Here is a 25,297-nt window from a genome sequence, read left to right on the forward strand (position 1 = left end):
ATATTGGCGCTAGTTGTGCTAGCTATGACCAGCTATCTAGCTATGTCCAAGTTACCCTAGCGAATATATCTTTCCAATACGAGCTACTGGTGTACAATCAGAAAAAAAACGGGTTACAGGAAATTAAAGATAACCGTTAATGACAAAAGGTAAGAAGTAACGCTAAATTAATCGCACACGGTGAATTCTACATAAAGAAAACAACGCTAATTTACCGTTGGAAGTTGTGCGAGAGCTGTTAGCTATTATAGCTAACAGCTATAATAAAAAAGCATCTTGGTCTAGCTATTATAGCTAACAGCTATAGCCATTATAGCTAACAGGCGTTAGCCAACCCTTGCCAAGTTTACGTTTTCAGGTTAGCTTTTAATTCTATCGCATTTTAATGTGTCCTTGAATCAAAACAGTTTTGCTAACATGTAGCTGAGTATCTTACCCAACAGTGAAACCTTTTGTGGCTTGAGAGTAATGTTAGTAATCATATTATTCATCAGGTTAACTGTTGGGTATGAATGTATTGTTATTACCGGTACATTTAACGTTTCGTCTTTGGATTTTATCCAGGTGATAACTGCCACTTAGCTACGATAACGTTAGTCTATTAGTTTCATTGCAATGTGTAGCAACGGAGCATGAGAATCATTTGTATTAAGTTATCTGTGCGATGGTAGGGACGGTGTGCATAAAGATAATGCCAGTAGCATCAGTTTGCTTTTGCACATGTGTACACTGTTACCAGGTTATTTGGTACGCTTTGCTAAAACCAGTGTATTTATACAACAGAACTTAAAATGTTTTCATCATATGCCAAACCTATTTAAAGCTATATCAAGGAAGATTGGCCAAATATTAGATCCTATTTGATATTAAAAAATGTACGTCTGTATAAAGCAAAACTACAGCCTCCAAATTACCATCAATTTGACTCAAGACATCTCTGAAACATTTTCAACAAAACTAAATGTCCTTCATGAGATTATAGTTTATTGCAGGGCTGTTGTATTCAAATGCATCTCCCAGCCCTCATACAGGACATCCATGGTTTAACTAGCCTACATTAATGTTATCTTACCCTCTACTGACACAAAATGTTGAAACAATGCTCTGCTCAACATGTACAAAAAGAACATTTTACAACAATAATTTGAATTCACTCTGATTTGAAAGCATATCAATTATTATCTGCAATGTCATCGAGAATAAGCTGAGACAAAAATTCTAGGGAAGCTCGTGAAAATTTTTAGATTATTTCAGTCTGGTAAATGTTATTTATATAGCCCATGATCACTAATTTGATTCAATGGCTTTACAATCTGTACAGCATATGACACCGTCTCGAAGTGCTGTCTTCTGTCCATTTCCACTGTTTCTATTTGTATGATTGTTTGAGCATATTGGTAAAAATGACACTGATGATTTTGATTTGTAATGTGGAAAATATAGTTAACCTTTTTGTTTCTTATTTTGCAGTAAGACTTCAATCACTTCAGAAGGACCAAAATGGCAAGTGACGTGTGCAGCCACGTAAAGGTGGTTGTTCGAGTGAGGCCAATTAACGAGAGGGAGAAGCGTGAAAACTATCGAAATGTGGTCCAGGTTGTTGACAACCACATGCTAATATTTGACCCCAAGGAAGAGGATACATCATGTTTTGGGTCACAAAGGGGACGAAACAGAAATGTCAGCAAGAAGGCCAACAAAGACCTTAAGTTTGTTTTTGACCAAGTCTTCGGTGAGAACTCTAACCAAGATGACATCTTTGAGAGCACCACTAAAGGAGTATTGGACAGTGTGATGAATGGATTTAACTGCACAGGTAACAAATTCATGTGTAAAAGATGTATAGGAACAGATAGCATCTTGGTCTACAGAAAGGAGAGATTATGTGACACTTTACATTATCTTTTTATTGCTAAATACTCCTTTCGAGAGGCTGTGCACTGACTATATACAACCACTGCTCTGCCTGACTATTGTGATTGAAGCTGTGGATGTGGTTATATAAATGGTGTTATGGGTATGGCTATAGTAGCTATATTGTGACTACACTTCACTGTTTCCATCAACATTACCCAAGAAAGCATGTTAAGGCACACCAGGTTTTGAGCCTGCGCTGCTTCTATCAGATATGACTGACGTGTTCCCAATAAACCACAGGAGTTCAAGAATACAGTAGCTCACGTATTCCAAAGTAATGCAAAACTTAAAGCAAGGGAACATATAATTCATTGCGAGGTATTGTGAGGGAAGTCAAAAGTACTTCATGAAAGAAAAGTCCCTCCATAACCCATCAGGGGCTCTGTAATAAAATGAGCTAATCTGCCGTGGCAGTAAACTTTTTAGATTTTTGACTGCCTCTCTTCAACCCCTGCATGACCAAATACTGAAGTTCAAATGCAGTTATGAGCCACTCCAGCACCAAGTAAGAGCCGTGTTTTTTCTCAACATGGCTTGCTGACTCATGCTGCTGTATCATTAATTGAAACTGCTGGCTACTCTTAATTTACTTTGTCTGCTCCAAGGTTCACTTGCTGGTCACTAGCTCACAACAATGCAGTACCAGTGTTTTAAATCAGCACAAATGGGAAACTTTGACGGCTAGTGTACTCGCTGTAAACAGAACCCGAAACAAATATGTCTTTAGAGAGTCATCATTGATCCATTGAAAGATGCCTAGAGCAGCGAAAACTCTTGATCCTGCTGAACAATATTCACTCTGTTGGCAGTTTATTAGGTACACCTAGCTACAACTAATGTAGTCTAATACAGCAGTCCTGCAGTAAATCCTCCCGTTATGAATGTTATAATGCTCAGCTTCTGTTGAGGCCTTGATTCAAATGTATCATCATTTTGTAGGTTGTAGTTGGTGGTGCTTTTGAACTTATACAGATGGGTGTTTCTGTTATTAAGCCTAACCTCATTGATATAAATCAGGGGGATGAATTAATAGAAGCACCTTTCTGTGTCCAGCAATACAATTCACCGGCACCACAAACTGCACCTTCCAAAATGATCATACGGTCGAAGCAACTCCTCTCTAAAACAAAAGCTTTCAACAAAAGCTAAGTATTCTAACCCTCATGAAGGTCGCATTTATTGTAAGAGTGTGTATTACAGTGCATTGGTGTACCTAATAAACTGCCAACTGAGTTTATACTGGATGCAGAATGCTAACGAGTTCAAAGCATGTCTTTTAGTTGGTGTTTTGACAGTATTACATACTGTAAGCCCACTTTCAAATGTAGGCTGATTAGAACATCACTTACATTTTTCACATTACGATTTGTGGTTACGCTCCATCCAATGTAAGATGGATGTTCTAGTTGTTGCGATAAGCATTTATTTCTTATATAAATGTTTTACTTCATTTAAATTTGTCTTTCACTTGCAGTGTTCGCCTACGGTGCTACTGGAGCAGGCAAGACGCATACTATGTTAGGCTCTCAAAATGAGCCTGGGGTCATGTACCGCACCATGACAGAGCTGTTCAAACGCATGGATGAGGCCAAGGAGGAGAAAGAGTTTGCTGTTGCTTTCTCATATCTTGAGGTGAATATTTGTTTGTTTTTGCTCTTTTTGTTCTCTGTGTCAGTGCAGAACCTGTTCTTATTTTGTGTCAAAGTGATTCTCAGACTTAGACTCCTTTCCCGTACAAAGCCTCCCTTCACCCACAAAATGACCGTTTGTATATCTATTTCTCACCCCATGTTACCTTGAATTCTTTTAGAATTTCAGAACTTTTCTTTGTTTATCTCGCATGCCTCCACGTTGAACGAAGATGAAGATGAATTGAAGTACCGTACTATTTAAAACACTTCTGCATAAACAATCTCATGTGCAAGTCCAGGCGAGTCAGAAATGTTTAAAATAGTACGGTTTTAGCGTAAATCCATGTGTTTGGAAAGTACTGAGCATTCAACTGGATAAGTTAAACTTGAATTATAATGCACGACGTGTGTGAGAGTTTGTCAACAGCTTTTTTGATATAGTTTTGCTGTTGTTAAAAGCGGATCCTATTTATTTTAATTCATCAAGATCTTTCTCAGTTTTTTCATCTTCACTCACTTTGGAGGCATGCGAGAAAAACAAATTTATTCTAAAAGAATTCAAGGCAACATGTGGGGAGTAATTAATATACAAATGGTAATGTTGTGGGTAAAGTATTCCTTGAACCAAATCATACATTTCTGTCTTGACTGACCTCTCTGGGTGGTTTTGATGAGATTGCAGCTGTTTGCAGTTATATTTGTTGTTTGTTTACAGGTTTACAATGAACAAATCAGAGACTTGTTGGCTAATGTCGGCCCTCTTGCCGTCAGAGAGGACGGCTCTAAAGGAGTGGTTGTTCAAGGCCTCTCGCTGCATCAGGTCAGTCGCAGCAAATATATCCTACATACTCCCCCATGGCATCATAGTGTGTATTAACGGTAAATACTGGTGTCATTGCAAAGTCTATTTATTAAAACCCATTTAAGTTTCCCTCAGGTGCTTTTGCAATACATAATGTCATGTTTTTAATTAGAAAGTCATATTTCTCAGAGTAGATGACAAGAAATGTAATGTTCTATTTAATGTTGGGCATCCTCGCAGTTCTGTAGCCGTGGGGATTTATTGGGTCACACTACATCTATGTATTTTCTTTGTTTTTCTATACAGCCCAAATCTGCAGAGCACATTCTTGAGGCTTTGGATTCTGGCAATCGTAACCGGACACAGCACCCCACTGACATGAATGCCACCTCTTCCCGGTCCCATGCTGTATTTCAGGTATTTCAGTCCAGAGTTATTGAAGTCCCAAGGCACAATTAGGCTGTAGCATGATGTCAAAACGTAGAATAAGATAATAGAAATACAATAACGAGCAAAAGAATAAACATAAATACAAAAGCTGAACAGTAAACTTTTCCGGCCGTTACTGATATCTTCATTTTATAAGATGATAATTATTTGCAGTATCTTGTTTCATTACAAACGTCTAACATTGCACCACCGTTTGCTTCTTGATGGTCTTGAATTCAAAGTTTTGTATTATTTTCTTCAGATATATTTAAGACAGCAGGACAAAACCGCCAGCCTCAATCCTAATGTCTGCGTTGCCAAAATGAGCCTGATCGATCTGGCCGGCTCAGAGAGAGCCAGCGCCACCAACACCAAAGGTGCACGTCTGCGGGAAGGTGCCAACATCAATCGCTCACTTCTTGCCCTGGGAAATGTTATCAATGCACTTGCTGACCCAAAGGTGAGTTTATATTACCCCGTGTATACTGTAGATAACATACAGAGTGTTGTTAAAAAACAATGTGGAAAATGTGGTCTCTTTTTAAATATATACGTGTTTAACATTTTCGGTTTGCTGGGAACCCGTCTGTCAGATGTCTCAGTGACAGCTGGAGGTTAAGATTAGTGATCTGTTTACAAAGGAGTTAACATTCAAACAGTGTTGTGTGCCTGGTTTTGTAACACTTTTGGATGCACAGAAGACACCTCCTGGTTAGCGAAGACAGCTGTGCACAGCAGCATCCGTCAGACTGTCGAAAGTGAAGAAAGTGTTTGGTTAGCTTGGTAACAAAAGACATGCTACTTTGTGAATCACTGCCTAACAAAAGTTAGAATAATGATTTGTTTTGAAACTTTTGAAATAATGTTACACCGTGCTTTACAAATAACGTAAAGTCGAGCGAGATTCTACAATTTAAAACCAATAAAGGGAATCAAATGCACACAAAAATTAAACAAATTAATTACTTAATTAAAGAGGAAAAACAGAAGACACCGTCTGTTTGCTGATATATAATTTAGTTATTGCTGAATTTTAGATTCTGAGTAGTCTGTATTGATAAATTGTATAATTTGGTTGTGGCATTACTAGCTATTCACTCTGTCACCAACTACAGATGTTGACGTTACGTTTACAGACAATCTGACAAAGAATGTCAGTCACGACACATTAAGAAATATATTATATATAGATTTGTACAGACGGTGCACAACTACAGTGAATGTGCTTCAACTATGTTTTGTATTTAGTACTGTTTTTATGCTTGTATATGGTCAGCAAACCATCTGAAATTTTGCGTTATCTATATTATTATGGTTATAGGTATATGAACTTAAGCACACAAGCCTCCATATATAAAACGCAGAGCCTGGGAAGTCGCAAGTCAACTGAGTATTTGGGTATTATTTCATTCCAGTTGCATACATTAACCTGCCAAGCAGTCTTCTCATTTTACACACCAGTCTCGAGGGATGAGGCACAAGCAGGCCACATGCATTCAGGAAGTGCTGTGCAAATGTACCGCGTCCATGTTGAAATGTGATCCTTCTTCAACAGGTTACTGAATTCATGTGTTAGAACTGTGTCCAGTGAGTATTATACCCTGCTCACCATTCTTGGGTGTTGCCGTCATGGACGTAGTTTGATCTGGTCCACTTACAATGCCCACCACAAATCCCCTCTCCTTCCCCACCCTATCCCCATGATTATTGGTGCTGCAGTGTTTACTGTTGGCAGGCAAGGAATTCATGTTGTGGCCATTGTTTACAGGAAAGAATGTCCCCACTTGTGTCTGGGCTGACATGCCATTCGTTTGAGTGAAGAAGAATGTCCGCTACTTCTGTTTGGGCTGTTCAGTATGTCATCCTCATGCTATGCTGCACAGAGGTTTTTGTTGTAAGTTGTTTGCCTTAAGGCGATGTCCAAAGCAATGCAGACACATTTGATGCTGCATCCTTTCTCTCCATCTTGGCCATCCATCCACACAAGGCCAGTGTTTGCCACCAACAAAAAAGGGGCTTTCTAAAAATGTTGTCCGAAGGGGATATCAGCATCCTTGAAGTATTGTTAAAGCCACAGTTGGTAACTTTAATAAAAACAACTTTCTGTCATTTTTGCTCAGACTGTCACAATATCCTACATGAGACAGATTATCTGTGGTTAACTAGTAGCATTTACAGATTGTGTTCAAATTACCGTTTGCTCTTGCAGTTGTTTGATAACAGAAAGACATTGGGACTTGAATTTTGTATTCTGTGGTCTGTTATGATGAAAAACAATGTGAGTGATCTGGAGAGTAGAAGGTGACGGAACAAAGCACCACATTGTATGCATCACCAGGCATAGCCCCTTGTCACTGGGTTCCTTTTGAAGCCAGCACTTGTTTTTCACGGTTGTTTTACACCCTCCATTCACACTAGTGCCGCTCCCTCCATTCACCTGCAATTTTACATTGAACCTGTGACCGATTCAATATGATTGACCAAACTAATGGAGTTAAACAATTGAGTTCCCTTTTAGAATGAGTTTGGATGCCTGCGCTCGTGTTCTTATTAAAAAGGTGATTTTGATTTTTTTTTTTTCAAATTGGCACAGCTATCCTGAAACTCCCTGGACCTGACAGGAACTATAACTAAGGTCTTTGAATCCAGATGTAGGCTTCATGTTTTTCCAGGGAGAAGTGCAGGCGCAGCTGCTAACCCCAAAAGAGATTATTTTACACTCCTTTGTTACTTAACTTTAATGTGACTTTCTGCAATCCCAGTACCCACGAGATTGTGACTCACCTAAGCAGCTGTAGTCTATCTAATGCCATTATTAAAGACTGAGCTGTGTTCACAGACCAGCTGCAGAAAGACTCCAGACCAGTGCTGTGGATGGCTGATCCTTGTTTTAACCCTAAAATGAACGCTCCATAGTGAATTTTGCTACCCGTTAGGTTTATTGGTCCCCACCAAATAGTGTAATATGACTAAGCGTCTCTTGTTGAGCTTGTCCAGATGGAGAATGCATATTGAGGCGCACCCCACATTTGTGTGTCATGGTTGACTGAACTGAATTGAAATCACCAATCCTGTTATTGTTCATTTCAAACTTTCATTTGTTGAATAAGTAAACTCGATAGAACCACAGGAGTGTTGTTGTTTTTGATTTTCTGAGCTGCTTGTTTGTGTACACCTTTGTCATCAAAAATGGTCTTATTTATTTGGGCTAATGTTGTCTTTTTCTTCTTTGTTTTAGAGTAAGAAAACTCATATACCGTACAGGGACAGCAAGCTGACACGGCTGCTTAAAGACTCCTTGGGGGGCAACTGCAGGACGGTTATGATTGCCAATGTTAGCCCCTCTTCCCAGTCATACGATGACATCCACAATACACTGAAGTATGCCAACAGGGCCAAGGAGATTAAGTCCTCGGTTAGTATTAAAGTTATTATATTGTTTTTAAATTGTCAATTGTTATAAATAATGTGATACTTGAGCTATAGATGTATGAATTCCTCTTTACTCATTACGTTTTTCTCTCTTCCCTTAACTTTCAGCTGAAAAGTAACGTAGTAAGCCTGGACAGCCACATTGGCCAGTATGCAGTAATATGTGAGAAGCAACGGCAAGAGGTACCATGAAACAACAACACTACCCTGCTTCATTCTTCAGAAGAAGAAAAAAAAAACAGAAAATATTTTTCTCATTTGAACAGTCGGTGGTTCAATTCTGATTATTTCAATGTTCTGTTCTCTAAAGATTCTACAATTGAAGAAAAAACTGACAGAATATGAGAAGAACACAGTGCACGGGGCTTCTGACACGATCTCATCTCAGAAACAGGCAGAGTTCAAAAGGTAGGCACATAAATAATTGTCATTCAGATTGTAACCCGAGACATCTCGGAGGTTGTTTCTTTATGTGTAGTAAACTCTGTTGTTGTAGACCTTGTGATTGGAATACACACACTGATTGCAGGCAGTGGAAGATGAAATTAGCCACGATGGTCGAGGCCGTACAATCAAATATGCTGTTCCAATTGACTTGTATTTTTTTAATGTTTCTTTATTTTTTTATTGTCATTTATGATACAATCAATATTCCAAACATACATTTTATCATCATTGAGCCTTCTATTGTATTACCTCAGCAAGTCCCTATAGCGAGCATATTAGTTTGCAAAGGAGCAGTGGCTCTTCTCCAATCTCTGACTTTTGTCACTCCCAAAAACAACTCCTTCTAGCCGAGTGTAGTGACTTCAGCCTTGGAGGTGCGAGATGCTCTCTGCTCCGAGGCTGCACCTAAAAATATTCATGGTGACCTATAATGTTCTGTATGATAAATTGATAATTATGGGGAGAAACTAAAACACTCTTATCGCTGTAAATGATTTGGTTGTGTTTGGATAGCCTGCTTTCACCCTTTACTTTTATAAACAAAATCCCAAAGTTCAAATGTAGTTTTCAATCAGGAGCAGCACTTTGAAGGTGAGGTGCACCAGCAAAATGTTGCTAAAATAGAAGCAAAGCAACTTTTTCTTACCCAAAGCAACTCTACTCCCTTTGATCGGTAACTCACAGTGTCTGTGTGGACGTCATTAGTTGAAAATGCCAACTGCTGTTTATTTATTTGTTTGTGCTGCCTTGCGCACAAACTCTCAACACAATGTATTAGTGGTGTTTTTGACAGCTGACCTACCCAGAGTGCATTGGTGATCCAATGCGACTTCTGCTAAACAGCTTGTTTGTCTTACTTCTATGAAATGCTATGCCACGAAATGGCCACTTGAACCTCCTGGAAAACAGTGCATCCTCATAACAATCTAATGTCCCTCTTTACCGATCTCTTTCAAAGGGAACTAATACTAAAACTGTTTCATTTCAGTTTTTATAATGTGTTTTAGTGTTATTGGTTTGGGATTAAAACTGCAATATCGTACAAGTACCTGAGTAAGAATTTGAGCTCTGCAACATACCAATATTTTTATACAGGAAGACTTTTTTGACTTTTTTTTTTTTACACAATCACCCCTAACCTACACTGCATAGAGCAGCCAGATACTAAAAAAATGACAAAAAGTGTGTCGTAATTAATAAAGTTTTAAAGACAAATTCATGGTAAAGAAAGCAGTATTCTATTTTTTTAATTTAAAACTAAGTTGTGTTTTGTAAATTGCTGCTATTTCTATGCTAACATGTTATTTGTCTTTCATTAAAACAGGGTGACCCATTTAAAAACATTATATATGACTGAGGACTGCTGGTTTTCAATCTAGCAATCTAGTCCGGGACTATTTTACTTCTTGGATTAAAAAACAGCTGTGCTCTGAAGCCCAAGAATCAAGATTGAAAAACGCTGGCACAGTTTTAATATTTGGGGGGGGGGGGGGGCAACTTAATTTCCTTTTTATAGCTGCCACAAACATACAGTTGGTACCTCTGTGTATAAAAGAATACTAGTGTTTTATATAGCTTCTACAATCAACATTAGTTTAACTATCTTTTGTTTTAAATGTGGAGTTTTAATTTGATAGGGACAGCTGTGCAGAACATTTATTTTAATTCAAATAATATATACACATTGATTTCTTTTACATAAATCAGATTAACCACATCCCATCGATTCATCTTTAAGGCACACAGTGACATCTGTTGGGGTATTTGGGCGGGGGGCGGGGGACATGGAAAAGCTGAATGAGTCTCACTCCCACACATTTCATTCACTAGCATCAGAATTCACAACTCGCACAGAGAGAGGCTCTGAATAGAGGCTGCACGCTTCTCACGCTATTAAAAATTCAGCAGTCTAGCACAAGGCCACGACGTCTCCTACGTCACCGGAGTTACATTGAAGAGTGCAGTCACATTTCAGCGACAGCTCTCCAGTCCTTATTTACCTGCATGCCTCTCCTGTCTCTCCTACTGCTTTAACTCAACCAGACAGCCACATGCATCCAATCGTCATATCACCGCATCTCTGCTCCAAGAATACATATATACATCATATAGCTAAGAATATCTTTCTGGCTCAGTACGAACAGAACTGGCATGTAGTTGAAGCTCGAGATTATATGAAAAGATTAACAGCATCATGGAGTATACTTGTATTAGCCATGCAAGCATTTGATGAAATACATTGGTACATTTTGATATTAGCATTATTAGATGTATTACTGTATTTCAAGTGGTTTTGACGTGTTTATAAAGCGTTTGAATATCTCATGGGCTTCAGTGTGTTAAATACTCGGAACAAGTGGTTTGTAAGAGCTTTTTGGCACAGCCATTAATATAAATTTGCTCCTTACATGTGGCACACCAGCTTCTAATCACATCCTGCTTGAATCCCTGGGATGATGGCGATGTTTTATTGGATTGCATTATACTAAGAGGTGTTTCTAATATTCTGTCCCATGTATTTGAATCAAAGTGGACCAAAAAAAAAACACACCTTTTAATAAAATGCAGTCCAAAGCAACACTACAGCCGCAAAAATGACCAGAGTTCAATGAACGCCAGTCTGACAGTACCAGCTAAAACTGAGACACAGTTTATCAAGGCTATTGTAATCAATTAACTAGATGCTATTTCTGTTTACATATATTGCATGTTCCTTGAATTGCAAAGAAGTTGAGACTAGAATGACCTGTTTTGTTTTTTTTTAATGAAATGAATGTGCCAAAGTGATTTTAGACTACTTTTAAATCACTTTTGTTACATTTAAATTTTCTGATGCTGCCATTTTTAAGGGGAAGCTTCTTGCAATTGGACATCACTCTTGTCTCTCTCTTTCTCTTTCTCTTTCTCTTTCTCACTCTCTCTCTCTCTCTAGGGTGTCGGAAGCTCTGCAGCGAATCTTCTCGGACCGGACCCAAATCAGGAAAGAGCAGCTGGATCTGGAGAGACAACTGAAGGAGAATGAGCTGCGCCAGCGGTACACTGAGGAGGACAACCTGCAGGTCCAATGTTTCTGTGCCAAGGAAAAGACTGAGAAGGTAGCTGATGCTTACGCTGCGATCCACAGAGTCCATCATCCCCGCAGAAAATCAGCTGCTGAGTCATCATTTCACTTCTCTGTTCTCTATAGTTGTCTTAGCCTCTCATTTACACCACTGCAAGACAGGGTCACTGCTCCCCAGCTCCTGGCTCCTCTTTGCCATTTGAGCCCCGGTGTTAGTCCCAGCTGTAAATGCCATTGAAAGTATAGAAAGTGAATTATTAGTACCAAACTTTGCAGAATTGTTCACTGTCTCCCAATACAAACTAAACTGTGGGAGCGTTTACCAGAGAGTATGGCTGAATCATCGATCTGCATTTCAAAACAATTATTTAAAAAAGGTTACAGTAGTTGTAAGTTACAAGTAATTGATTCACATTAACTTCTCAAATAATATACAACAAATGCTTAATATTTTTAGATTCATTAATATTGCTTGACTGGAGCTTGGTGACATATTGTTGTTAGCAGCTATAATTATTGTTATTTAGACCACATACTTAATAGTGTGTTATACTAATGCTCGCTCAAACAATGGACGATTTGTGGTATCGCCTAAATGACTTTTGTTGTCTCTTTTAATAGGCTACTTGTAAGCACGAGCGGAAGATTGCCAGCTTATGCACTCGGCAGCAACACATTCACAAACGTTTGAAAGAGACCGAAACACGTTTCCTGGACAACGACGGCTTGCTTCATCGCGTCGAGAATGAGATTAAGCTGCTGAAGTCGAATGATCAGACCTCAGAGGTACGTAGAACTAATTGACTCTCACATTTACTGGTGCTGAAAAACAGCTGAGTGATTGACTGGCAAATATATGTTTTGTTGTGACGAAAGTATATTATTGACATTTCACACTTGTTTTGTTTAAACAAAGAGAAGTGCTTGAATGTTAAGTGTAATCTATATCTTTGATTATAACACGTGTGTAACCAAAGTGCTTCTAGCCGCGTTTATGAATTCTAACCGCACTTGACACCGACATTGGTGATGGAGTGCATAAATTTTTGTCAGACTTTGGACAATAGATCAGTAGAGGCGAACAGTCAGTAAAACTAGTTACTAAAATGACATAACTTGCGGACAGGATGAAATATTTTGTATGAAGACAAACGAGCATGATTGGACATAGAGAAAAACTTCACAATGTGGGTTACATCCTTCAAAACTCATCGCTTGGTGTTTTTTGTTTGTTTATTTTGGAAGGTAGGCTGTGTCTCTACTGGTGTCGTGACTGTCTTTGTTTTCTTCCCATCTGTTCTCCTAGTAATTAGAACCGTGCTCATTTTATTTCTCCGGCTCACTCGTGGATCACTGAAGAGAATAAATCAATACCCTTTACTCATCCCTCACACAGCAGCCAGTTACCTAAAACCATGCCCATGTTATTTTTTTCTTCTTTATCCTTTCTTCCAGGAACTGACCCAGAACTATGACGCACCCACCGGTCAAATGTTCTCTCTGCTGTTGTTTCGTAGTTTCTTTACGTCAGAGTTCTTTCCTTTTTTTTCCTCCTCTCCCTTATCCTGAGCAGATAGCTTTTCTGATGAAACATGGATGAAAACAGAACTTTGCATCTTCTCTCTATAGTATCTTGACCTCTAACCACCCATCGTTTCTTCTAATTCTGCCCACCAGGGTGCTAATTCAATATGCTGTTATGTTAGAATGCTTATTGCCTCATCATTTATGCTCTCTGAACTAATTTATCTGTGGTGTTCAGGTTTTAGATAAGAGCCTACATTGCCACAGACTGGAGCTGCAGGTTAATGACCTCAAACAACATATTAAGCAGATGGTCGGGCTAGCTGCACTGCAGGATCAGGAGAACAAGCGTATGCAGAAGTAGGTTGACAATACTAACAACCAATTCAGTGTAGCTGAAGATACTGCACCTCATCTCAAGAAATATCTCAATAATATTTTTCCATTGCATTTCAGAATGGTGAACATCTTGTTGCCAGCTTATAGTCGGCACTACTCTGCGTTGCGGGGTGCTGGGCAGGTCACCGCCGCAGACGAGATGGAGAACCATGAACTAGAGCACCTTGTGTTGAGGGAGAGAGGCGTGGTCTGGGCCGACCAGGAAGGGGTGGGGATCGGAGAGGGGTCACAGGAGACGAATGAGGTGGACCGCAGCGAGTTGGCACCTGTCCTGTTTTTCTCACATCTGCTATACCACCAGAGTAGCCCCTGCAGTAAGTCATCATACTCCTATCATTCATTGTTCTGTTGTTTATTGAGCATACTTTTACGTGGATTCAATTTGGATAGAATTACAAAACTAGTGACGGTTGGAAAATATGGTAGAGCAAATTATGAGTATTTACATTATCAATTAATATGGCAATTATGAGTTTAGATTAATCCATGAGTTGGTTAGTCAAGAAAGTATAAGAAGGTGAAAAATGCCCGTCACACAGTCTCAAAACTCAAAGTCTTACATTTCTAAGGATTTCTTTAAAAAAAGAGAAAAGCAATAAATTATTTTAGTCTTAAAATGTACTGCCATACAGCCTGAATGGGAAGATGCCATTTTTGCTTTATAAATACATAAAGACCTGACCACATGACTGCAAAATGCTGGAGAAACCAAACATTAGATGTTGCAGTAATTGGTGATTGCTTATGATAAAGACAACGGCTTGGAAAATCTCCATTGAATGTTATGTTAACAGAAATTGAGATAATGCTCCAACGTAAATGAATTGAGAATAGTCAAAAATATATCAAATAGGCCATTCATCCCTCTGACATGCAGAATCTCAGCAGATACTTTTTTATGTAAATATGTTTACGTGAAGTTATATTGGCTTGATCGGGGTTCCCACGCCGACTGGAAAACAGTTGGCCAATTTTACAGTCATGGGTAACAAATGGAAAATGACAGAAAAAGTCAAATGTCCGTTAGCTGAGAGCAAACTGCAATGCTATCTATCAAAGCTCCACCAAACGGATGCCATTGCCATCTGAAAGGGTTAAGTTATATTCAGGATCGTATAACGTTCAGATGGACGAGACTATTTTGAATATGCTGCTCCCAGTTAGGTTGTGATGCTGCTTTTCTTTAAAACAATAATTACACAATTGCAGCAAAAATTTGTTTGCACATAGTTAAAATGAAAATTTGGACGATGAACCAAAGCTGGGTAACAACAATCAATTCCTATGATAAAGTCTTATCATTTGAGAGACATTAAACTCTGCACCTGTCACCTCAGTTCCACTGCTTGCTCAATTCAAACTGTATTACATTCAGTACTTCTATGAAACTGTTTTTGTGGAATTCCAACTAAACTTATTGTCAGTCGGACAAAGAATGACAAGTCCTGAATAAAGATATTGGTGTCAGCCTCCTGTGGATCATGGAATACAGCTTGAATGATTAAAACATGTTTGTTTGAGACCCAAAACACTCCAGGTTCACTTGAGCTTTGGGCAATTCATTATAAATGACAGCTGTTTCTTCTGGCTTCACGTCTGGGCCACAATGCACTGTGCATCATGCGTGGGATTTTGTGTGAGATTTGATTTTCTTGAACATTGTGCAATAGCCAGATTGACTCTTTCTAGAAAAGAAATAGACAGTAGACACAATGAAATGTGTGTAATCATAGTGTTGTAAAGTGGTGTTTCACCTTGGTAGTGTTTCATATTGTTGCCAGAAAGCAACACATTTAATAACATTTTCACTGAATTCCTTTGACTGACTTTGAAACTCCAAGAAATAAAAGTAAGCGAGCACTTTTCAGACATTTAGTAACAATGTAACATTTTTAATTAAAGAAAACCACTTGGGGCTTGCAGAAGTTGTAATTGTAATGATGTGTTGATGTTGCTTCTCCTTGAACCTCTTTATGATTTCTGAATTCTCAGGTGCAGAGGGCCGTACGAAAAGAACATCACTGTGCAATGCTGCTCCATCACCCAAAGGTAAATCTGCTCTCCTCTCTCCCCCGTCATGTTAACATACTGTAGTCATTAATCTAAAACGCCTGCATGCCTGTTAATCCCCCCCCTCCCCCTCAATCATTCACGTCTCTCCTTGTCAGCTTTCACTCAATCCATCACACTTGCCCAAACACACTTTAAGAGATGCTGCTGCATTTTATTAAAGCAGAACACACACGCCATAAAGTTGTGTTTTTAATGTGCCATATAAATGCTCAATTGTTTTGGGTTAGCCTAAATTTCCACTTGCCGTGTTGCTTTTTATTTGCTGAACATGTTTTTAGCAGTTTAAGTAAAAGTACTTGTTGGGAGTAGTAAAATAAACAATAAAAGTCAGACATGTAATATAATTAGATTTATAGCTGTGCTGCAGACATTCTGTCTTGGCCAAAACATGAATAATGAAACGATGTGAATACTCACAACCAGTTTTATAGAGGGAAAACTGTACACATGGACCCTTTGGGGAAATGTAACACGAAAACCTTTGTGAAATATTGCAGTTCATATTGGCTGTAATGATATTTACTGCAGGTGGTCTACATTTCACTGAAACCTATTGTGGGAAATTTAACTTTTGAAGAAAATACTCTTGCCAGATGACCAGAGTTCCGTGAATGGAAATGAAACATGAAAGCACGAGGGAGTTTGTCACCACTGCTATTAAATCTCTTTGCAAGTTATTATAAAAAAAATCTGTTTTGCCTGTCTGTCTGACCCTTCTCTCTATGTCAAGCCAGTTGCTTTAGAGTTGGTTTTTTTCTCCCCATTTGGTCATTCATTGTAATTTTCTCATATTTTAACTTTTCTTTGCCAAAACATCTATCGCCGTCTTTCCACGCGTGTCAACACCTCCACACACTAATGGTATCACGATGGTAAGCTTTAACATTTTAGCAAAAAAACTTGTATCACTGAACTTTAACTTTATTCAGCATTTGACACACCCAAAATAAAACATTGGGGGGATTTGGTATTTGAGAAACACTAATTAATACTTTTTACCTTCCACTAATATAATGATGCTTAAATAATACCTATTATTACCCAAGGGCATAAAAATTATATAATCTGCAACCTTTAAGATACCGAAAGTAACTAATAAAATGTACCTTCTGCAATAGTTAACACAGCTGAACAGTAATTTCGCTCAGTATACCAGACACGAAAAGATGTCTGTTGACATTGTGTCAATAATGTCTACATCATACATACAGCAGCACCTTTAACAAATAATGACCTGTCCAGACATTCGTCCTATATTAACACAACATACATGCAAGCCATGCCTTGTGTAGGCTTTATCATAATGAATTACCATAAAGTACGATAAGTGTAATTTATTTAGCCTTTAAAAAGTGTCTTTGCATCACTATGTTCCCATAATTCAGATCACATATCTACCTTTTCAATCATAACTCTGTTCTTCTATTCTCTGGCTCACACTTGCATTTTTGAAAAGCACCATGTCCATCTTAATGTCAGAGCTACCACTCGCGCATGCATGTAGTATATACACACATATATATACACAATAGCTTCATATGTGTTGTGCAGCATTATCAGCTGTTCTATGTGGTCAATTATTGACAAAATGGTTTGCATGTGAAACAACACTTTTAACGCTTACACATAGCTTTTATAACGCTTATAACGCTTTTACATAGCATCCAGACAAACTGCTCTGATCTTATCCTGATGCTGTTTGGCAGTCCCTTACTGCTTCCTCAGCTCTTAATGGTAGTCACTGCAGCATGTTATGAGAAATAGCTCCACCCTGCAGTTTGCGAAGCCAATCAAATTTCCTTGGTTTTAGAGAGGGTTGAGGTTTTGAAAGAGCATTAACTCTTTGAGCACTGCTTAACAATAGCAAATCCCACAGAAGTAATCACTTGGAAGGAACACAATTCAGTGTTGTTTTAAAACGTGTCCACACATGCATTTATTAATAGCTTCATGATTTTTCATTCAGCTACCTCCCACTGCCTCCTTTATGCTGTTCTTTTTATATGTCAATTGAATCCTCAACCTCTCACTTCTCGTATCTATTCTTTCCTCCTTAGATTTTTTTGCTCAAACGTCCGTTAGTCTGGCTTTTTCCTCCATTCTACCTCTCTTTCCCTCCTACCCTGAAATGTTTTTCTCTGTCTGTCTAGCATCTAACCCTCCCAATCCCTCTTGAGCTTCATTCATGAAAATGCAGATCCACAGCAGGGCAGGAAAAAACGTCAACAGACGTAAGCTCCCCTGCTCCACCAACCAGAAAAGGCGCACTATAAAAAACAGGCAGCAGCAACCAGGCGACCCTAATTCAGCGCAGCCTCTACCAAAAATAGCAACTCATGCATGTATTAATCCCCTACAAGCCAAAAATATGTGATTGAAGGAACTCTGCTGCCATTTACTGCTAGGGACAACTCTGCCACAGAAAAGGGCTATTTGTCATCGTCTCCTCACACGGTGTGCTGTCTGAGGTCTGACTCACATTTGCTAAATATTGCATTTTGATATTTGAGGTAATGTCTAAGTCAGTCATTCACCTTTTCATTTAGTGCTCTTACCTCCTTTATGTGCTGGCATTTTTCCTTTTTAGCCCCCTCCCTAACCCCCACTCCACGCCAGCAGGAAATGCCATGAGCATAATGTGATGCAGGCACCGAGATTTAACCTCATTCTGCGCCGCAACTTGTGCAAGCTTTTGTTGCTGCTGTTTTTAAATGAAGCAAGACAATGTGGCAAAAAGTTACTGGATACAATTTCTTATATCAATCAGTATTTTAATACACATTGGTGTATATACTTTGGTAATCCTGTTTTAGTGTTTAAGATTAGTAATGCTGAATAAACCACAGGGTTCATTATCATAGGGGCTAAACATATATTTTGATTGTAATGATGCATGTAACGGCTCCATTCTGACATTGTAAAGTTTATATGTGCAGGGAGGGCACTATAATGTTTAAATGCCTTGTGGCATGCATAATGTCTCCTGATCACATTCTGATGCAATTTAAGGGAATAATCCATCGCATTTCTCTGTTGGGACATTTTTTAATTTGCACTGTTTAACCTAAGGCTGGCACTTCAGTGCTTATGACTGATTTAGTATGGGGGACGGCATCGTCTTGGGAGGGGTGTGTTTAGTGTTGCCATGCTTACTTTTTAAAGGGGTTTGATTTGCTTTCACTTTCAAAGCCCTTAGCTGTAACAATGCATTGATGTACTTCAAAGATGGCTTGTTTCAGATGCTGGCATCTGCAAAGACGTCTTGAAACGATGTCTGTTGCAGAGCTGATCGTTCCCTGAGCGGGCATTTTAGTCACGAAGTCACATGGTGACGTTGCTGCCATACCACATCCTATGTCATGTGATATTCTGATCAGCAAGCACAAACACGCAATATCAAAGAAAGTGAATGCAGAAAGCAGATTGCTGGGACGTTCCCCTGTCAATCTACTGTAGAGTTCTCCGTCCGATTTGATTCTCGTCTGTAATGTTCAATTATTTGCTTTTTGATAAGGAACCTTATAATTCTGTTATGAAACAGTTCCTTGTTAAAGCCTCTGTGTATTCTCACATCTTGAGTATTTTTCTGTAAAATTAAACATTCTTGACTAACAAAGTTAAAGTTTTGATCCGGTTTGATTGAAGTGCCGGACTTATGCAAAGAACCCACAACTTCCATCGGGTTTTGATTCAAATATTGCTGAACCCTGATTGGTGCATGAACGTATGTGACATGACCCCTTCTGCTCTAAACCAGCGGGAAGAGTACAGAAAGAAACATAAATACAGAAGTCTCTAATGTAGAATATCCAAAACTGTTCTGACTTTGGCAGAAGAAGTTGTGGTTCTGTTGGACCACAACACTAATAGTAAAAAGTTGTATCAAAGTGCTAAGCAGCTTTCTTTACACTCCCTTTATGACAATGTTCATCTTTCATAGGTTGTTAATTGGGTTGCATGGATTTAGGTGCGTTGTCAGTTAGGTTGAATAAATGTTATTGCTGCTTTGTTTAATTCCTATTAACTGTAAATAATTTTTTGTTTTGTGTATAGGTGAAGGAAAACAGACGGATATGAAACTGGAACCCCGTCCCAGAATGCCAATTCGGAGAAATTTGTCTGCGTCACTGCCACAGCAAAGCCCCCGGACCGTTGCCAAGGCCCAAGTGTTTGAGGAGGGCATGTTCCCACTCCAGTGCACACCAGAGCCTTCACTAAAGACTGTTTGGGCCATGCCACAGAGCTCCTCCAGCGCCATGGATCCCAACATGACATTTGAAGTTCTGGACAATGATGAACAAACTGCAAGTAATGCCACGATTACAATTAGCAGTGGCAGCCCCTGTCCAGCATCAACGTCAACAGACTTCTCTTGCCCCAGCCAACTGCTCCATCCTCCCGAGGCCGATGACGGAAACCGGATTCCTACTAAAAGGTGAGAAAATATCCAACACTTTTCTTTTGACTTGAGGATGTTTAACAGTGTATATGGTCATTTAGACACACTTCACATGATTTCAGAAGATATTTTCAGGCTGGCTTGTAATGTGGACGAGAGTCCTCTCGACTCTAAACATGCAGTATGTTGGTTCTGTTGGCAGTCCATATGGTGCGGCCGATTAACACATTAAAGTAGTCGTAAACGAATGCATCAATACACCCACACACCGCCTACTGCACTCCTGTGGTCCCTCCAAAATGTTCTGCTACAATAGTGCTCACTTCTCTAAACGGGAACATTTGGAAGAAAAATGTAGGAAACAACAAAAAAATACTTCTGTAACGTCAGAAAGCAAAACCGAACATCACAATCAAATTGTTGACATTTATTTTTATAAGTCAAGTTCAGAAGGACATGAGCAGCAGCTGCCATGATGTATCAAAACCATTTGTCACATTTTCTTGCCTCCTGTTCACCAAACAATTTATCTGAACATGCTTTTAACAAGAATCGTGTGCATAGTTCCATTTTTTTTATGTGTATGTAATGGCAAAAAAACTATTACACAATATTGTTTCCGGGTATGTCACTACAGACACCCAGTTTGTAATACTGCAAGTATCCCAATACTTTCATCAGTTGGCTATAGGCTCAATTACCATCGTTTTAGATTATTTGGGGATAGATAGTGACTAAACAGGCATTTATTTATTTGAAAATTCTCCAGATTGTGTCTTTAAATGTGGGAAAATCTTTAAATGATCTGTTTTGAAGCTTTTAACAAGAATATCAAACACAAATGATGAATGTCATTAACTCTCTCTTGTTGAGTTTCAAATGTCGGGGGCATCTTTTTCTTGGTGTTTCTAAAGAAATTGGTACGGATGGAAAAAACACTCCATATGTCACCCATGCTTATCTTGTTAATGTGTCTTAACTTAAAAAACTGTTGAGTGTTCATGCCTTTTTAAACCCGGACAGTTCTTGTACCACACATTATGAATTAATCATTATTCCCCGAAAGTATAAATTATTACATTTTTAAGCAAGCCTAGTTGCAATAAACAGAAAATTGCATTAAGAACAAAATCTTTATAAAAACATTCTTCAAAATGGGTTCAGAGGGAATGAACAGTTCCATAAAATGTTTAAAAACATATCTCTCTAGCTGCCCACTGAGAGTTTCATAGCAACTGAAGGATTCTGTGTAAAAGACGCTCGGTGCGGATGGCAACTAAACCATTCAGAAGTGATAAATCCCCCAAACCTTATTCAAAACAAGACAAAGACTGGAGGGCAAACAGTATACGAATTCTCACCAGCAGCAAGTTTCCAGACTGGAACATTGGGCCCCGAGGCTTAAGTCAGCTAAGTAGGGGCGAACAGAAGAGGAAACATTTTGAGCCACAGCATCAGACGGGGTTTGTGTCAGTGAATAATGCGGCAAGCAGATGAGCCCCCACATTAACACATTGACCGTGTATTAGTTTATGTGTTGCGAACGAGCCTAAAAATCAAAACGCATCACCTCAATCAAGGAAATAGCAGTTGCTTGGCAACATTTGTGGAGTTGTTTTTCCACTCGTGTTAAAGATCGGGGGCTAATCCAGACTTCATGCGAGCACTTAGCACTTGGCTACTAAGTTGTCCTGCAACAGACAGGGCAACACAAGAGGGAGAAAAAGTTTTACATTTATTCTCTAAATCTGATACTTGGTGTATTTTATGTTGTAGAAAAAAACGTTAAAATCTCTTAAGCTTGTGTTAACCACAGACCTCGTTTCAGGTGTTTAGCCAAAAACCCCGTTATATTTTAGACGGGGGAACCGGAAGTACAAACATGCAAACTCATTTCCGGGCTTTAGGACTCATTGCTGCAGCTCTCTATACATCCATGGTTCGTCTGCGTTTTGATAGTTTATTTAAAGATTGAATCCAAAGTGGCAGAAACGGAAAACGCCTCGTCCTCTCCGCCTCTGTGATGCTACTTCGCAGGGACTAGAACCCCCCCGCCCCAGTTAGCGGTTAGCTCAAATTCAGCCAATGTAAACTCCAGCTCCGGGGGCGTTGCACAAAGATGCCTAACGTGAACTATAGGCGGATGCAGAGAGCAGTGTTATCGGCTCTCGGAGTTTCAGCAGTTTGGTTGAATTTTGTGTATTCAATGATTGATGGCTGTAAATTGACATTGTATGGACCCAGTAGTAGAGGTGAAATGCCGCCCCCTATTATTTTTGGAGGCATGTTGCCCGGTATTGAACATCGTACCTTTAAACCTTACATCAGCATGTATGGACCTGCTAGGGGATTGTGAGGTTACATGGGGTTAAAAGATATCAAATATATCTTCTAAAACAGGAACACCCAACATTCATCTACACATTTTGTAACTGCAGGTGCCATGAGGAAATAAAATGCCACAAATTTATTTGACAGACCACAACATTTGCATATCCCAATCCCTGAACACAAGTGCATTGCAACAAAGCATCAAATATCAAGAGTTAAGATTTGTATACACATTGCTTTTGCAATACAATACAAGCCAATTTAAAAGTTATAAGCTATTATGATTTTGAATATAAAGGGAAATGTTCCTTATGTGAAGTCCAAACCGTGGAGATGTGATGGTAACGTGACCTTCTGCTCTGTAGACAACCGATCTCATCTTTACAAGACTTGAGACGAGCCCACCGGACCTACATGGCCATGACGTCTGCTGCGCAAGGGAAGCGTAAAGTTACCTGGTAATGTGCCTCTGCCTTTTCCCTCTTGTGTTCATGTAAATCAGCTTATTTTATACCAGCAGCGGATTAAACACTCTGCTTCAACATATGTATAATTGCTTGCAGCCGGACCAAAGCTGGTCAAAACTGTCACCAAAATAACAAAATTCATAGCCAGGTCTGAGTAGTAGTATTATTATTATTATTATTATTATTATTATGATGAAGGAATCCAGTTATTAATGTTGTGATTGATGACTCTATTTCATTCACTGTACCAGCATCCAAGAAGAGTTAACACAGGGTGTCTCTGCACCAAAGCGCATAAAGAAGGACCCCTCGGTGGCCCCCAGGCCGCTCAGAGTGTGTCGTTTTGCTGGTAAGTGACAACACAGACAAACGCAGCTAAAAGAAACTGACCGGATATTTTGCAACATAAGATCATTTTCCGATGAAATTTTCATTCGAACAAACCCGAATGTGATTTGTTGTTTTTTTTCACTGTGGTGAGTTGTTACCAGAACTATTTACTCTCTTTATGTAGATGTGTTCATTCTTGCTACTAATGCTGGTTTACTTTGGTGTCTGTGCCCAGGTTCAGAGGAGAACAAGCCTCGGAGAGTTGTGAGGAGCGTTTCTGAAGGGAATCTTCTTGACCCTCAGAAATCAAAGTCCTTTTTTTATAAAACGTCCCAACAGTTAAAACGAGTGGCCAAAAGAATGTAAAGCAACATGGTGTTTGAATCGCACCGGTTTGCTTTTATGAGCACCCTTCTCCAACCGCATTCATCTTTCCAAAACATCTTCTCCAAACCTAAAACAAAGTGTTTCCATTGTGTAGGTTTCTCCAACCGAAATGAAAATGTAACGAGACGAAATGTAATATAAGTTGCACTATTTAGTTTTTGTCTTCGATCTGGCCTCGCACTGCAGTGACATTTTACTTGACTTATACATAAACATTGTTTAGGACATCTGTATAGATTATAGTTGAAGGATCCTTTTTTTTTTAATCATTTCTAAACCTCCCTTTAGATTTGAACATATTGAAACACTCGTGTTCACACTAACAGCAAGAATAAAAACATGTACTGTGGCTGTTTTGTGGTTTACACATGTTATGTATTTTCCACTATTCTCTCAAAAGTGATGGGTTATACATTACCTCAAATGGATGTATGGCTGCAAACTGAAACTGAAACTGCTCTACACTGAGCTGTTTGTCTTTTGTATCCCTTTTTTTAATCCTGTACAGTTAGTAACATAGGGTAATAGATATTTCATAATAAAAGTCCTTGTAACAGAATCTGTGGCTGTTTTTCAATAAGTAAATCCCTTTCCAAAATGTAATATCTGCTTTTTTTGTGCTATTGATGTTGAGCCTGACTGGGGTTTTCAATGACGTTTGAGTTACAAGATGTTCCGATGATAAATAAGTGACGTAGGCCCGGCTCAGAAAATACAACAGCAAGAAAAATGTAACTGACCTGGGAGTGACTCGCAGCATAACTCTCAAAGATAACTTTCTTATTGTCTTCCTATTGAAAAAGCAACCGTTTCATATGCCTTTTAGGAAAAAAGGTAAACCTCAAGTGTAGTGATTGAGATGCTATTTGTTTCCACCAATGCCTCAGGATGAAGAGTGTACTTCACCTTTAAACAGACTCAAACGCCGATGTCCAAAACTTCAGTTAAGATCCACAATTTTCAAATATACAAAACAAAAGTCTACAGTCGCTGGAACAACATGGTCAGATGGTGAAATATGTAGCCGAAAAGGAGTGAAATGAGTTGGCTAACTAAATAGCAGTAAAACAGTTGCAGCGGCTATGAATGAAGGAAAACATAGCCTATTGTAATGTCCAGCTTCTGCCAATTCAGTTGTAAGAAAAAAACAATAATGTAATGTATTTCTTTCAGGCTATATAATATTCAGAGTTAAATAACGTCCCGTTTAAATAAGTGTAGCTACTTGAGCTCATCTGAAAAGGCTTTGGGAAAAAAACAGGTTGGGAACCACTGCTAAATACGTCTTTTGAATTGTATTTCAAAGATATATTTAGGCTTTCCTGTGTTGCATTTTTAGCCTGATCAAATGTGAAGAATTGCCAGGAACAAGCTTTTATTAGAATTCTGTACTAAAAACGAACGTCAAAAAATGCCTGCCGGATCTATGATGAGGGTGGGACCTCATTGCTCTGTCTGGAGAGAACTAGACTTGTCACTTTCAATTCAGTCTTGCAACTTTCAGTGGCACAGCATTCAGTGTGATCTTTATTTTTAGCTCAGGAGCTCAATGCATATATCAGCACTGTACTGCGCAAGCACTGACACCCTCTCATGCTCTCATTCACAAGAATCTCTTCATTGTGTGTGTGTGTGTGTGTGTGTGTGTGTGTGTGTGTGTGTGTGTGT

At 39.0% G+C, this 25,297-nt stretch overlaps 1 protein-coding gene across 1 annotated transcript; it reads left to right on the top strand.

The window, feature by feature from the left end:
- The first annotated feature begins 1 nt into the window (after window position 1).
- Window positions 2-24,152, top strand: kif18a (kinesin family member 18A). The gene is made up of 18 exons (XM_031846137.1): window positions 2-149; window positions 1,471-1,816; window positions 3,392-3,549; window positions 4,264-4,368; window positions 4,657-4,767; window positions 5,042-5,239; window positions 8,018-8,194; window positions 8,320-8,394; window positions 8,522-8,619; window positions 11,591-11,753; window positions 12,341-12,505; window positions 13,482-13,603; window positions 13,700-13,956; window positions 15,635-15,691; window positions 19,769-20,150; window positions 22,811-22,903; window positions 23,164-23,261; window positions 23,478-24,152. The coding sequence occupies exons 2-18, from the start codon at window positions 1,501-1,503 to the stop codon at window positions 23,606-23,608; spliced, it is 2,706 nt and encodes a 901-aa protein (XP_031701997.1). The 5' UTR covers window positions 2-149; window positions 1,471-1,500; the 3' UTR covers window positions 23,609-24,152.
- Window positions 24,153-25,297: the final 1,145 nt, after the last annotated feature.

The sequence above is a fragment of the Anarrhichthys ocellatus genome, unplaced genomic scaffold, assembly GCF_004355925.1.
Source record: "Anarrhichthys ocellatus isolate YVR2014 unplaced genomic scaffold, GSC_Weel_1.0 scaffold6, whole genome shotgun sequence".
NCBI classification, from domain to species: Eukaryota; Metazoa; Chordata; class Actinopteri; order Perciformes; family Anarhichadidae; genus Anarrhichthys; species Anarrhichthys ocellatus.

What these genes read in the sequence shown, in the direction of transcription:
- kif18a (XM_031846137.1), top strand. Translation starts at nt 1,501, where the DNA reads ATGGCAAGTGACGTGTGCAGCCACGTAAAGGTGGTTGTTCGAGTGAGG. An exon ending in GAATGGATTTAACTGCACAG is followed by an intron (nt 1,817 to 3,391) that starts GTAACAAATTCA and finishes TTTCACTTGCAG; the next exon opens with TGTTCGCCTACGGTGCTACT. An exon ending in TGCTGCTCCATCACCCAAAG is followed by an intron (nt 15,692 to 19,768) that starts GTAAATCTGCTC and finishes TTTTGTGTATAG; the next exon opens with GTGAAGGAAAACAGACGGAT.